This window comes from Pteropus medius, unplaced genomic scaffold, assembly GCF_902729225.1.
Source record: "Pteropus medius unplaced genomic scaffold, Ma_sr-lr_union100, whole genome shotgun sequence".
Lineage (NCBI taxonomy): Eukaryota > Metazoa > Chordata > Mammalia > Chiroptera > Pteropodidae > Pteropus > Pteropus medius.
Window position 1 is genome coordinate 16845777 of NW_024349802.1, and position 16518 is coordinate 16862294.

General features: G+C 38.2%; 1 protein-coding gene across 3 annotated transcripts in view; it reads right to left on the minus strand.

Moving 5' to 3' along the window:
* HTR4 (5-hydroxytryptamine receptor 4) overlaps positions 1-16518 on the minus strand; it is a 111397-nt gene that overhangs the window by 81339 nt on the left and 13540 nt on the right. For all 3 annotated transcript variants that reach the window (XM_039836488.1, XM_039836489.1, XM_039836490.1), the window contains exon 2: positions 14353-14425. In XM_039836488.1, the coding sequence (XP_039692422.1) occupies positions 14353-14378 (26 nt within the window). In that variant the 5' untranslated portion in view covers positions 14379-14425. The remainder of the gene's footprint in view (positions 1-14352; positions 14426-16518) is intronic.

The window sequence follows — 16518 nt, forward strand, 5'->3', positions numbered from 1 at the left end:
TCTACATTTTAGCCTCTTAACACATCACAGTTTTATGCTGATGTATACTTATGATACTCCTGTGTTCACTTACTGCCACATGTATAGTGAAAAACCGCTGGACTAAGAATCAAAACATCTGATTCTAATCTTGGTTCTGTCATATACCAATAGTGTGACTTAAAGCACAAAAAAAATCTCTTTCGTAACCTCTCAAATTTTCATTCCTTTTATCTGTAAGCTAGGTTAATAATGCTTGCCCTATTTGCTGAATGCTGTGAGAATTAGATAACAATGCATGTGAAAGTACATTGTAAATTTTGAAATATCATGCACATAGTTATTGATATGAGGTCTTATCACTAGCCAGAACTGTTATCTCATACTTCATTTTAAACACAAACAGCCATACGTGCTGTGTACAAATCAGTGACCATTTGTCAATTCACAAATATGTATACAGGTATTCCTTAGAAATCTATTTGTACAACAAAAGGGAACTGTTTGCCAATGAACCAAATGAGGAGAGAGGGAAGCTAAAGATGTCGAGAAAAAAGAAGAGGTAGGAAAACACGGGTTGTGAGTGAGAATAGAAGGTTTGGGCAGAGTGAAAAAGCTAGGGAGACAGGACAAGTGGGATGTTAGATGACATGCCAGTAACACAATGTAGGAGAGGAAGAGGACGAGAGGAATAGACAGCAGGGAACAGGAAAAGGGGACGGAGCAGAAAAGGCATCAGACATTCTTAAAGCAGAGTGATCTGCTTGGGAAACATCCAGGATTGAGATAGGATATGAGCTCCTTGCTCCCTGATGCCTTTCACTGAGGCAGGAAAGCAGTGGCCATTTGAAGTTGTCTTAAGAAAAAGCATCCAGCCAGCATGGAGTTAGTGGCTGAACCTGCTCCCAGGAGGCAGGTACAGACAACGCCTACTCTGCAGGAAGTGGTGGGGACAGCAACTGGACGAGGGAAAAATCAGGATGTTGAACGACAGCACAGAAAATGAGAGAAAGAGTAAAGGGGAACAGGGCGAATTTAGTCTCCAAAATAAAACCTATTGCCAGACCCGACGATTAGAATATTGTATAATTTGACACAATCTCATCATGGTTGCTTTTCTTCACTGAAATACCTAATAAGTGGGACTAAATTGATGAAGTCCAATTTAACCAATTACTCGGACATGACTTTAAAAAAGGAATGGAATTTTCAAGCAGAAGCAGATGCTTATTTTCTAGGACAACACAATGGGAGTTCTGATACATGAGGGAGGCTTCACCTTTCGGGGTCTCTTAAGGACCATTATTGTGCTAACATTTTCAGTCTTCAGCTGATCTCAACCACTTCCGTGGATGGAAAAAGAGGACAGAGATAATGGAGCTAAAGGATTTCTGATCGGAGATGAGGGAGAATTCTGGAGAATGAGATAATCAAAGAGGAACAGAAAGTCTACTGAAAGGGTTTTAATCTCCTCTGATGGGTCTTGTCACAGAGCACGGGCTCCTCTCCTTGGAATAACACAGGCTTTCTTAGAAAGCTGTCTATATTGCGGCTTCCATGGCACAAGGCGCTGTTGCATAAATACAGAGAATAGAAATGATAGAATTAATAGTAGTAGCTGTAGAAGTGAGATGAGTAATGATGGTCTAAGGACTCCGTATAATAATACCAGCATCTGTAATTGGTAGTATGCTGCCGCGGAGGGAGCTGCAGTACCATGGGCAGGAGCTGGAGCTCAGGAATCAGACCTCCGAAGCTTGGGTCCTTGCTCCACCATGTATTAGCTGTTTAAAATTGGGCAAGTTAATGACTCTTTCTGTCTCAATGTTCCTACCTATAAAATACAGATGATAAGAGCATCCCCTTCATAGAACTGTTATATGGAGTGAATGAAAAAATACTTATAAAGAGTTGAACACGAACCTACACTACTGAGTGCTCAATACCTATTAGCTAGAAATAGCAGGAAAGGTGCTAGGGGTGGCAGTACTGCAGAGGAGTCCAGCCCAGGTAGGGGATACAGAGCACCAACCCTGTCACCAAAGTCCCATGCCATGAAATCTGCACACGTCGACAGGAGAGGTCTTTTAACTTCAAATAAAGAACTGGTGTCCTTTTACTCTCCCATCTCCTCTCCTTATCCGACAGCCTCAGGATCCATAGTTGCAAATGAAATTGAGTGTCGAGGAGATGGGAGGTAAAGGTGGTGACTGTTAATATCTACTGGACACAAATCTATCTGGGACAGGTCTTTAATGATGAGGAAAGCAGGCCTAAAGAGTTGTAAAGTGACATATAAAGGCTTTCTCAATTTCAGGTAAGCTCCTCCAATGCTATATTTTGCCAGACAGTGAGCTAAAATCTGGGCACATAAAGTCCAGCAGAGGAGAGAGACATATTAAACAAATAATTATAAATGATTTGACAATCACAAACAATTTATGACAGCAATTTGTACACAGAGCTCTAGGAACACAGAGAAGAGGTAGGGAAGGCTGGGAGGTCAGTAGGAGATAACTGAGTGGTGATTTGAAGTGTGAGGAGGAAGTTGACAAAACACAGGGGATAGGCATGATGGGACGTAAGCCAAATGAAAATAGTCGGTCATCTGGCTGCTAAATCAATTGGAGCTAGGACAGCCATAGTCAAGAAAGGAGTTTGGCGATGATGCCAATCATTCAGAAAAGAGATGGCAAAGGCTAATGACAGCAATGACAAGAAGGGTAGAAGGGGGTGGCAGAGTCAAAGTTACATAATTCTAAATAAAACAGTGCTAAAATTAATCTGGTATAAAAAGGTTACTAGTTATTTTTTTTTTCACAGAGTAAAACCTCATCAGTTCAACATAATTGGATAGAAGCAAGCCACAATTAGTTAAATATGAATTACAGATTTTTTTTAAAAAAGAATATGACTAACTGCTTAGGATTTTTTGACTAGATGAGATATTTTAAATACCTTTCAACTTCCCTGTTCTTATTAGCAGCATCAATATTTCTGCAAACAATTAAAGTGAAGTTCTTAGTAGTAAAGCTTTTTTTTTTTTTTTTTCTGAAGTAGATTGAACCATTTTCTCTTCTGATTTTGTTCCCATAATCTTGGACTGAAGACTGATCTCAACCCACAGTCAATTCCTTTTTTGTTAGTTATAGGAAGTTATAACACTGACCTCAGGCTGACTCTCCAGAAAATCAGCCTGAGAGGCTTATGCAGTCTCTCAAAATATAAGACTGGGGGGCCAGTACTCATCAATTAGGAGTATCAAACTGCATGATGCTGCCCATCAACAATGCTCGTCCATCACCAATACAACCATAGAAAATAACATGTTTGAAGTTACAAATAGAAATTGGCCACAATTTTCCAGATTCTCAGGATTCTTTGGGGTGACTCGATTTGTTTTCAAAACTTCTGTCAGCAGTGCCATGATAAAATGCAGTTCAATCTCGGGACAAGCCATCAAAACACTCCCTTTTAGGGAAAGGATTTTCTTATCATCTACTAAAGTACTAAATTAGTTGAAGCCCTTAATTATTACAGCTTGTTTAAAACTCACACTAAATCAATGCACTATTTATTTTCCAAATACTTGTGCATTTCTTACATCATAACCCTCATGAGTCATCAACAATCCATTTACTATGAAAAAATATTAGACTCAATTCTCACAATTGCACTGACTAGAAATGAAGTACAAAGTAAATAATTCACTAATTTCAGGTTCACTAAAGATGTAAAACAGGTGGCTTGCTCTTATAAGCTTTCTGAGTGTAGGAGATAAGGGTCATAGTTTTACACACATCCTAATTGTGCAAACCTTCCTTAGTACTTGCAAGTTAAGAAAATGAAATGATTCCTGAAGTCTCAAGAAGGAAGAAGCTTCATACACAGGCAGTCTCCTTGATATTAAGATTTGGAGATCTACATTTATCTCTCCCTTGTCTAGAAGATCATTAGAGCTTTTGGGGGTCAATTTCTAGTTTATTCAATTCATCATGCAGCAGATGGGATCCGAATCTCCTCCAAAACATTTCCACGCCAATTTAGCCAACTTTCTATTAGATGTTTATCATCAAATGTCTTAGAATTTTCTCCATCTCAACCAGCTCGAAACTAAGCTCTATTTGCCCATGCACCCTAGTTCTCCATGGTCACCTTCAAAATGTCTTCCTTTTCCTTCACATGCAATTATTCACCTTCTACCACAAATTCTACTTCCTCTAGAATCTGTGTCCTCTTCCTCCATTCCCACTCCCGTGATCTTAGTTCTGGTCGTTAACCTCTGTCCATGCACAAGTATAACAGTCTCCTAACTGAGTCCCTGAACCCCTAACTCTTGTCATGAGTGTAATTCAATCTGCACTCTGCCAGAGTCATCTTCCCATAATACCTGACATGCCTTTTCCCTCTCCTGTGCAGATCAATCACATTTCTGGACCTTGCATATCTAGTTTTCTTCATTCACTATCGCCAACATTTTTCAAATGCTGAGAAATGACCTTCTAGTTTTATATATCTACATATACACTTTTTCTGGAATTCAACTTTTGAGGGTTTGGACTGCTATAATTATAAATAATGAACAATGGTGACATTTGAGATAGGGTGAAGCTAAAAATGTCAGTTACATTGTTGATAGTGAGACCTTATAATAAATATGCATCTACATCTGATATGCATAAAGGCATGATAATATTGAACATTCAAAGATGAGTACTTTGTAGAAAACCTTTTGCAAGCATTGAAATTAATAAAGCCATCATAAGGTAAGGAGCAAAAGAGTGGGAAGAGGAGAAAGGGAAAAAAAAGATTATTCTTACAGTTCTTTAGAAATGCAAATAAGAACACTGCCTGAACATCATTACCTGACTGATAAAATGGTAATCATTTAACAGGAATTTATTTAGAAACCTGCACCAATTCCTTAATTGAAAAAAGTTCTTAAATTCAACACAACCTTACTTGCTAAATGGTAATAAAACAGACTTCCATAGAGAAAATAGCAGGTACTAAATGTCATAATATGGTCTGTAAAAATGCGGATAATTCTTAACATTGTTTTCCAAATTTAAGTGATAAAATAAGAAGCCTCAAGGGCCTGGCAGGCTGATGGAACTCCCTGACGACTGGGCTGGTTGCCGTGTCTGTGGAAAGAAATGTAGTAGATCAAATGGCTTCTTTTCAGACAATGGGAATCGCTGTTACTCTACTAAACTGGAGAGGGCCCACCTCCATAAAGGCATTTAAGTCCATTTTTAAAAACCTGGACCTGACTAACAAATGCTATCTGTCAAGACTTCAGTTGGGGAACCCAAGTCTACAAGTGTCTAATAATGGACTCTCTACCACACAGAAATCTTTGCACAAGCAAACTGTGACACTCAAAGGATAGATTCTGACATCAAGCAAATCTAGGGGAAAATACTAGCTTTACCTCTTACTTGAAATGTGACTTTGGACAAAATAATGATCGCTCTTTGCCTCAGTCGCCTTATATGTAATAATGAGGACACTATCAGTGAATGTCTTAGTCAGTCTGAGCTGCAATAACAAATTACCATACTTCCTGGTATGCAATTGGCTATTTTCTCATGGTGTCTTCACATGGTGGAAAGCAGAGAGCTCTCTGGGTCTCTTTTGTAGGGGCACTAATTCCCACTGACAAGGTCTCTGCCATCATGACCTAATTACTTCCCAAAGGCCCCATCTCCTAGTACCATCACGTTGGGGGTTAGAATTTTAACATACACATTTCAGGAGGACACAAACATTCAGCTTATAACAATAAGGAACTCAGAGTTATCAGGATTGAAGGAGAGCACATAGGTCATGTGCTTAGAGGAACATCTGAACCATAGCAAACCATTCTTGGAAATGATCAAGGCAATGAATAACGAAAGCTTTAATATTTTTCTAGTTTAATCTAAATCCATTTTTCAGATTTAGACATGTTCAATTAAGTAACATTTTAATGTAAATTATATGCCCTTTAGAAAATAGTTTGCTGTCTTTGGATAGCTGGATAATAATCTGAAAAAATTTGATTTTAGAAGCAAACATTTGGGTTTTAGTCTCAGGCTAATCACTTGTTAGCTGTGTGGGTTTAGGAAAAATCACTTAACCTCTCTGGAACTCTTTGTATTTCTCTTGTGTACTTGCTTTGTGAGACTTGAAGAATCTATAAGCCCTAGGCAAGGAGCTTGTAAGGGATTTCAAATAATTCTCAGCAACAGTCATATGCTTCTTGAATCTCACAACAGCCCATTCTTCTAAAAAGGGATAAGAAGATCCAGTTTTTCTGGAATCCAGATGACCCTTCAATACAGACCATGCTATAATCCTATTAACTACAAGGAAATTGTGACTGGACTGGAGCTGAGAATCAAACAGATCTTGTAAAATGTTTTGTAAAGTGAGGCAATACCTCAATCCCCGCCCAGCTATTCACATCCACTGATTTAAACAAGTCCTGAGACGCTATCTAGAAAAGTCTTACTGAAAGCTGATGTTTAAATAAAGCTTGGTGATGGCTGGCAGGATATTCAAAGAACCAAGATACAGTAAGGGATGACAAGGTGTCATAAGAAAGGGAACCAGACACACTAGGATTGACTAGTGAAGAGCCTCAGGATAATGCGTGTGGTAGTTGAGAACGTACAACAGTTGATATAAACATTCCTCAGGATCCAACTCTTCTGTGTGTTCCTGAAAAAGATAAGTTCTGAGATTGGGAAATGCTGTGCTACTGGCTTTTGAAACACTTGTGTCTTAAGCAATTTTAGTAGGAGATCCACTCTGATCAAGTATTACACAGAATGCATGTTCTTCTCACTTTACATGTGTAATAATGTAGAACTCCAGTATCAAGAGGCTTCGGTTAATAGATACAGATTAGCACTTCAGTGAAACAGAGCTGAAAGTTGCCAAAATTTAGCTTGGGAAGCAGAACAAATTCAGGGATATTTATAAGCACCCACTTTTAGTAATAATCAAATGCCCCAAAATACTTGGACAATGTGAACTGGGCATAAGACTGCTTCCAGTAATCAAGCAGATGAAGACTCAGATACAGAGATTCAGAGATTTATGTTAATGTGATCCCATGTGAGCTTGCAGGCTTGTGAAGCCCAATGCATCAAGTTCCAGAGCTGTTAAGTTCCAGAAGGAAGCTCGGTTATAGCAAAGAAGCCGTGCCTGTTATTTGCCACTCTTTCAGGCACTCACCTCCATCAGACAGGGTAGAAGCCTGAAACCTACATTTTCCATACTTCCTTGCCCACTGACTTCTGGTTGTTTTCCAAAGGGAAGGTTCAGAATGGACTGAACTGGACTGGAAGAAGGAAAAAAAATACCATTTGTCTCCAGTATCTGGAGGTGCCTTCAGCAGTGAGCACAGCAGCAAAGAGTTCTTTGAACAACAAATGTGATAGCCGCAGCATTTCCAGGACATTGTGGCAAGGACGGGATTCATGAAACTTCCTGACCTATTAACATCCCTTTCTTCCTGTCCTTCCAGGGAACTTGGTGACCAATTTACTACTTGAAATATATACAACAATCTCCATTTTCCCCACTAGTCACTGACAGATAGAGAAGCAGAAAGAAACAGATGTGTTTTCCTCTAAAAGGAGATCATCAAGCAAGGGGTTAATTGCATATAAGGGAGAGCTGGCTGTACCGAATAGAGCATAATACTAGGAGTCAAAAAGACACAAGATTGAGTCCTAGATCCTCCAATTCCCAAACAGGAATGTGCCCAAGCTGATGGAAGCTGCAGAGTAAAGAGAAAACAGGACTGAATACTGGGTATAGAAGAGAAGTGTTATCATCCCAATTATGTCACTTATTAGAAGACCCAAAATAGAGGGTCTTCCATTGCCTTTGGGAGCCTCAGTTTCCTCACCAGAGAATAGAATCATCAGACACAAGTAGTCAAAAAAAATTTAACGAATTAATAAGGTCTGCCAATTAAATGAACACTGAATTTAAGCAATCAAGAAATGTACAGAGGAGTAATCGATTAGCAGTCATATGGGTAATAAAAGCCTACACTCATGATTATTGTGACAACTAAGGGCAATATTTACCATTTGTTCAATGAGTACAATATGTGAGATACTAGGTTAAGAGTTTTGCCTACATCACTTATTATCCTCATTAAAAAAAATCCCATTTTCAGATGCCAACACTAAAGGTTTAGAGAGATTAAATCATTCAAGATGATACAGCTAGTTAGTAGGAAAGTCAAGACTTGAACCCAAAACAACACTTTTCCGGTATCCTATGGTGGTGCCGCTAGTTGTAGTTTGCAAGCTGTATAGGCGACATCCATGTAGCAGATTGCAAAGTTCGGTCCACAACCAGCAAACTTCACACAGTGCAAGAGACCACTGCTTTAGGAATGTAAATGTGTCCTCTCTGGCAACTCTCTAGGTCACAAGCTTGAGGTCCCCTGTGACCCTATGAAGCACCAAGGTTTCCACCACATGGTGAGTTCCAGTTCATATTCATTGTGCTCCTGATCTAATCAAAAGACTAACTGAATTATGGCCATTTTATCCATCAAGCAATAAAGTTGAGTATTATTCTCATTTACATTTCTAAAGCAACATAAAAATAACCCCTTTTAAACTACCCACTCACTTTCTCCTTATATGCTAATGCATGTTACAATTTTGAAGCCTGAAGAGAGATTTCTTGCAAAACATTCCATTGCCTTAAAGTTGGACATATGCACAGTTCCTATTGCCAGATTACAAACATGAATTAACTCTGGCTGCAAGTCTATTACATATTGATAAGTCTTTAGGGCGGACAACTTGTACACATTGATTTCAAACTCTATGAGTTATTTCAAGGCTTTAGGATATTTAGCATTAAAAATTCCAATTTCATCCTCAGACTTTAGTGAAATATATGTATTGTCTCCAATATTAACAATCAAACCAAAAGTCAATTCCCTTATTTAAAAATTTGCCCCTATTCTCTTTGCTAAAACTGGATCATTTTGATTAATTCTTGTAATTATATGATTCCAATTATTTCAATTTCTTGATTTAAAGTAATGAGTTTCAACTTAGTGTCATGATAGAATTAAAGCAACTGCATAATTCATTCAAAATCAGCTACTCGCCATTGTTATTAATTAATGTTGTCACGTGAACAGCAGATGACTGCATTTACATCAAGAGTATGTATGTTATATTTAAATATTCAACTTTTGGTATAGACTCGGCTTTTCTGTGTTTTATACAAAAGGCTGCCGTTTTGATTTTCATTCAAAAATGGTTTATGTGGCTTCCCAGCACATGGCGCCAAGCCCCCTATCAAAGGGAGAAGGTTCTTCTCCTGAAAAACTTCTTTCTTGAATTATTTTCTCCCTTTCCTTCTCCTTTCCATGGACAGGAGTTATTTCAAGGTTTTAGGATATTTAGCATCCTTCCTTCCTTAAAGTGGCTTACAAAAATAAACAATGTAAGATATTGTTCAGAAAGCAAAAGAAACAAGATGAAGTGACCAAAAAAAAAAAGGTAGAAAAATAAAAATAAAGGCAGGTCTGACACACTGTAAGTGCTCGGAGATCTTTTCTCACTTGCTAGTGGTGATTATAAATTTGGCTCTGAGTTTCCCCGAAACCTTAGCAAAGGGTGGGAAATGCTCCCATTTATGTGACTCATCATTCCTAAAAGATGCTTTTTTGGTCATGAATGAGAAACATTAATGAAAAAGCACAACAGTTATTCTGTAGAGAAGAATCAGAATCTTAAACCAAGGTGTTCTTATTAAAGGCAGGCAGTGCAGCAAGGAAGTTTAGAGAGCCTGTGGGGCAGGGAGACCAGGAACAGTAGGAGGAAGGCCAGCTAAAAAGAATCAAGACATAAACTTTTTTCTCCAGAGTTTGGGGTCATCATCCTGAGAAAGCTTCAAAGAGCAAGTTTATATATATTTGGACTTTCCTCCGCTGACTCATCTCTTGCCCAAACCCTGTACTTTGTGGAACTAGAAATTGATAGAAAAAAAAATTCTTAGAAAGCAGAAACTTTTTAATTATAACAAACAGCAGGAGGAAAAGGACGGAGACCTGGACTGTCTTTAGGGACCTCACTTAAGCTGAGGAAAACCACATGTCGGTGGGAAGAATCTGGTCGTTAACAAAATAGAATAAAAAACAAAACAAAATAAAACAAAACAAAACACATGGGCTATGTCTGCGGTCACGCGGTCAGTGCTTCAGGGCCACATCAAGTAGCATCATGGGTGTCAGGACAGCACTGGGGTAAGGCACCATCAGGCTCACCGCCCAAACAAAAGTTGATCTTCTACAAAAAGTATCTTCTGAAAAATCACCAAAGCCACCAAAAAGAGTACAGCTGTCTCCTCTAGAGCCCCAACAAAAGCAAACAGACCAAAAGACATATCAGTTAGGTCTCAGGTTGTCTGGAAAGAGCTGCCTGCTGACCACTAAGTTTGTGAGACCCTATTTACCAAAGGAGAGGACTTGTCAGGAACTTGCCTCTCCAACCAGGGCCTGATTCACTGCCAGCTTTTTCTCATGAGTCAAACCATTCCACATGGACTGCTCTATATAATGGATGCCCTTAGGGAAAAATGATGGCAATGCTTCTCATATTCCTAAAATCAAGCCCTAATATTTCTTTCTTTTAGTCCAACCTTATAGTTCACAGAGATTATAGACCATTGTATATCTCAGTATAGGGTTCTTTTGTCGTCATATTAAATTCTACTTGTTTGATTGTCTTCTAGCTAGACCATGAAATTCTTAAGAACAGGCCCTTATGTTAACTCTTCCCGGCACATAGTGCAGGTGCTTAACGAATGTGTAGCAAACAAGTGAAGGAATCTTCTCTTACTTTTATTTACACATGGAGCAACATTATTTAAATACCATAGATAAATCCAACTGCTACAAAACAAATGGAGTTTGATATTGGTCACATTTTGGCTACGTGGCCTCCATTCCCTCTTCCTAAAAAACCACCAATTTCTTTGGAGGACTAAACTTTCCTTATTGTATGTCATCTTCCTGAGCAATAAGAGCCTCCCATTATGAAGGCTAGAAGCAGTGGTCACATGACTCGGTTTGGCCAATCAGATGTCCTCTCTCGGACTCTGACTCCTGAGTTGCATATAGAAAGAGGAAATAGTTGGACATTATCCACAGTGCAGAAATGTACTGACCACTTCTTCTTGCGGTTGGCCATTGTTCCACTTCTGAACTCTACTAGAACTCTAAGTTCTTGTTTATTTGGAAGCCCTATCTTACAGCATTTTCAATTTAATTCTTTGAGCTTGTAGCTTCTCCAAAATTACCATTGACTATGTTAGCAAGTTAGTTTCTGATGCTTTTAGCCAAGAACACTGATCGACATATAATAGTAAAGATGAAACAGAATTAGCAAACTCAATTAAATGAATCCAAATAAACAAAACATGAAGTGGCCAGTATGGTCCGACAATATACTTAAATGTTAGACATTTTACTTAATCTTAAATGTCAACTAGGATTGGCTGGAGCCTCTCAATTCTACAAATCATTGAATCTAAACCTTTCTCTCAGATTTCTGAAATCTCCCTGGACATTTGTAGTCTTCTGCCACCTTGTGCCTTTTGGGAGTCCATTCTCACACGTGCATTCTCTCTTTCAAATCACATTTACCCAGAAAGGCATGTCAGCCATCTCACCAATACACACTCACACACACATACATATTCACATAAAATATCTGTATTGTAGTAAGAGTCAGTGCGGTTATATGACCTTGAGCTGATTACTTAATCTCTTTGTGCCTTCGTTACCACACGTTGTAAAATGGGTATAATGTCATGTGCCTAGTATAAGATTGTTTTAAAAATGAAAAGGGATAATACGTGTTAAGTTTGTAGTTCATGATGCCCTCACACATAGTAAACATTCAACACTCAATTTCTAGCCAAGCTAGCAAGTTTTACTGAAGAGCTGGATCCTGGGAGAGTCAGCATACACATCACATACATTTAAAACAAACGAATATACACATGCAACCTTAACTACTCTCAAAGTCCCTTACCATGTCACTGGATATTTCACTCTTTTCTAAGCAGAGCTCAGAGTCTCCTTCTCTGAATCTACTCTCTTTTGCAACTTTCTCTCCTTCCTCTGTCCACTCATTTTCCTACCTTCAAAGCATATAAAAAAATTCCTTTTTTGTGCCAGGGACTTAGGCTCTTCAGCTCTCACTTTATTTAGGCACTTAACTAAATGAAGACTGTTCCTCACCAGAAAAAGAATTTCTGGTTTCTACTCTTAAAGTAATAAAATTTATTGTATCTAGTTATAACTAGAGAATCAGTTTCTAAAAACCTGATTAGCCATTTGCATAGTACCCTTGTGATTTTTTTCACATTCATTTCTAATGAACATTTTTAAATTACATAATATTCTTTAAACAAACTTTTAATTTTTAAGTAAGTGTATTTTAAAAGGAAACTTTATTTCACTACTATAAGTGGCAAAATAATACTATTTGCCATAATAGTTACTTTAAAATAAATATTTACTTTAAAAGAAAAAGATGTTCATATACTACCTAAAATAATTATCTATTACTAGTGATCCATATATCACAATTTGTAAATGTGAATCTAAAATATCTCCTTTATCATGGACACTCAGATGCTGGATGAAGGAGGAAATGAAAGGAAAGTCTGTGGCATTTGCCTGTTACCAACATGGTAAGTAGAGGAGGGGATGTGGGTGAAGATGAGCACAGGTTGATGAGATCAGGTTAGAAATTTGACAGAGAGGATGGTCCAGATATAAGATTCTGGGGAGTGATATTGTATTCTTGATATTGTATTCTACACAATTGTCCCACAGCACCAGAGACTAATGTGCATTTAATTGAATTATATTCTGTCATTAGATTCCAATGCTGCTATAAATAAATGTTGAAAAGCTAGAAACTTAGCTTTTTTAGAAAAGCTAAAAAGTTAGAAATCATAATATCTGAATTATCCAAAAATAAGTGCACCTAAACCAACTGATGCAGTTTCATACACTGTCTGAGACTTTAAACAATTTCATAACTTCTCACCATTGATATTGCTCACTTCGGCCTTTGAATTATCAAAAATAAAATTGAGATTCTCTAGATTCCACTATGCTTTCTCTACAAATAATGTCACAAATTTTTAGAGGAAAATTAAACACGTGGCACCAGCTTAAAAATCTGTGTTAAAGTCCTAAGCTTCTGAACCAAGTTAGTATGTTCGATAAATAACAAAGTCCACGATGCTTCTATTGAGAGTGTAAAATATTTCATTGCTCAATAGTCAAAACCTCTTTGCATATCCGGGTGTACTATTACACAGCCCTATTCAAAATATATGTAGTAACAGCAATGACTAGCTGTTTAAAACCCTTTAGTAAATACTCACCATGTGCCAGGGATTATGTGTGAGACACATTCTACTCTGAAAAAAATTCCTGGTTTGGGGTGATAGCAAATCTTCGCAACTCGAGTCACATTACACTAGAGTCTCTGTCAAGACACGTGACAGTTCCCTTTTGTCACAGCATTCTGCTACATCAGAAATCGACTACAGAGGCACAGTGCCCCTGCCCTACACCCAAAACGTGCTTTCTACAGGTCTCACGTGAAAGAAACACTGTCCTGTGATTACACCAGGAATGTATTTTTTTATAATGACTTCCAGCTATTGATATCTATGGCTAGTTCTCAGCCTCAAATGCCAATCCATAACAGTTAAGCCTTATTGAATGCAATATTCTTGCACTCTTTGGTTGTGCCAACTAAAATACAGTAAGCCTTTTAAGAAATAACTTCCCTAGGAGCCATCTTATTATTTGATCTCCAAGGGTGACAGGAAATTACAGGAAAACAAAACAAAGACCATTTAGCTTTATATAACTATACCATGCAACCATCATGTCACATAATCTAATGACAAAGAGAAGTGGGCAAACCAGAACCTGCTATAAATAGCTACTTAAATATCTATTCAAGTTTAGATGTACAGATTGATATTCTTAAGCTTTTGTTACACTATTTAAATCCATCTTCTTTCTTTCTATTACTGAGATGAATATCTACTTTCACATAACACCATCTTTCATAGTGCAAACTTTTAGTACAGTGATCTGGGAACATTTGTAGCCATATTTGTCATTTAAGCACAAGTGAAAAAAAAACCACTAATAATCGAACCAAACCACACTCATGGTTACATATGAAATGTTAGAAAAAATCCATATCTATTAGCTTTGTAACTCTACTAACATAGATTTTTCAGAGGCCTCGTAGTTCAAATGACCATAATTTGCAGCACAATATATACAGAAATGTCACATACCTCACATTAGCATCAAGTTCGTCCATTACAGGAAATACGCATGGGTGAGCTGGACGTCAGTGCCCACAGGGTCCTATAATGTGGAAATAAATAAGAGATTAGACCATAAGGTCTATAGGAAAATGAAAGTCCTTGTTAAAGGAAAAAAAAAATTGTCAAATAATAATTGCTTCCCACTTATTAAGAATTTTGTAGAATATCAGAAAAGTAGTTAATAAACAACACTATGGCAAAAGCTATTGGCACATTGAGGTATGGCATAGCTGTATTGCAAAGAGTTTCTTTAAGTTTTACTAATCTCCAGGAGAAGAAAACATACAGGTACTTCTTTTTACTCTGGAAACATAGCTTCTTTATGTGATCTGTACTAGGACACTAGCTAGTGAAAATAAGTAACTACATTGTTAGATTAAAATAGTACACTGCCTAAAATACTCAGTGGTTTTGTTTCCCATGAGGATTTGCGGGTTTTGGGGGTGGGGTTTTAAGCCCTTTTTGAGGATGGGTAATCTTATATCCCTCTGAGAATCTAGTAAACTCTTGAGAACTCTCTGCCCAGAAAAAAACAAGTGCGTGCATGCACCTACACACTTTCTGGGAAGCCCACGACTCCTTGAGGCCCACCCATGAACTCCAGGCTAAGAACTCCCAGTCGAAGGAGAATTAACTTTCAAACTACCAAGAATTCCTCTAGTATTGACTCTCAGAGGGCTTTACACCCTTTAATGGACAGACACTGATCTTCACCAAATTGGCTCTCTATACTGACTGTATAGTTTCAATTTTCAGAAGAATTCCTGTTTTTCATCACATTTGTTCCACAACATGATGAATCAGAGAATGTAGTGGCAGAGTGTGGTCTGTTTCTTCCGGGGTTACCCTGAGCAAGTCCCTTTTTCATTCTAAGCTTCATCATCTACTTCTCAACAAACAGAAAGGATTGGAAGAGGTGATCTCTGGGTTCACTTTCAGCTCTGGTATTCTATAATTCCATCTGCTAGTTTTCTAATCAAATCTTACCAAGAAGAAACTGTAAATCCGTTTATCTACATAACAGAACCACGAAGCTCAGCCTGGGCCCTTGGATGCTTTGGTCAGGACCACGCACACATGCCTGGCAGCCAGGAAGAGAATGGCAGACCACCAGAGCTGGAAAGGATGTAGATCTCTCTCTGGGGTTTTCAATGTTTGTTCTTTAGAGCCTCTAAGATTAACATGGGTGCCGGTGGGCATTTCTGGGTCTGTGGCAGGTGTGGGGAAAGCTTCGCCGACAAGACTCTGAACCCCTGACTTTGACCTCAAGCAAAGTAGCTCTGTCCGCTTCTATCTCTTTTACATTTTGAATTTGGAATGATCTTTTATTTGAAATACTTAAGTACAAAATCTTAACAACTAATGTGACAGGGCTCCCTCCTTTTTCCTCCTCCATCTAAAATCATTCCTAAAGTGATCACATCCATTTCCACAGCTTAAAATACCGCCTATTCACTGAAGGTTCGTAGAGCAATATCTCTAGTCTATCTCTAGCGTTTTTCTCACATCTTACAACTAAACTATCAGCAAACTCATTCTCTCCACTTTGAAAATGATTCCTTAATCTGACTTTTTCTCATTACCTCCAGTGCCTTGGTCCAAACAACGTACCATCTCCTTTCCGCGGATTATCACCATGCCCTCCTAACTGGTCTCCTGCTTGCTCTACTATCATCTCTTCTCCCCACGGTAGTCGGAATGATATTTTTAAAGTGTAAGTCAGATCATTACATGTGTGCGTGTGTGTGTTTCAGTGATAGTCATGCTATATCCTATCACCTGGTCTAAACAACAGGAAGTAATTACCTCCATGTTGGTCTCTTTCATAGAAAAAGTCCTAGAAAATTATAACCAGAAAAAAAAAAAACATGGCAAGTCCTGGCAGAGCGGTAAACAAGTGTCAAACACTTCTACCATGTGAAGTACAAAAGAAGGTCTCAGTATTCTCTCAGGGCTAGGACAAGCTCAAGCCACTGGAATTATTCAAAACATATTTTCTGTCACACAAGGAAAGCTACGGCAACATATAACTTTATTAGCATCTGTGGGGCTTCTTCTCCTTGATGAATACATTCAGACTCTGGCCTTTCCTTAAAAAGAGAGGGGGAGGAAGAGATCATCTTATTTATGCCA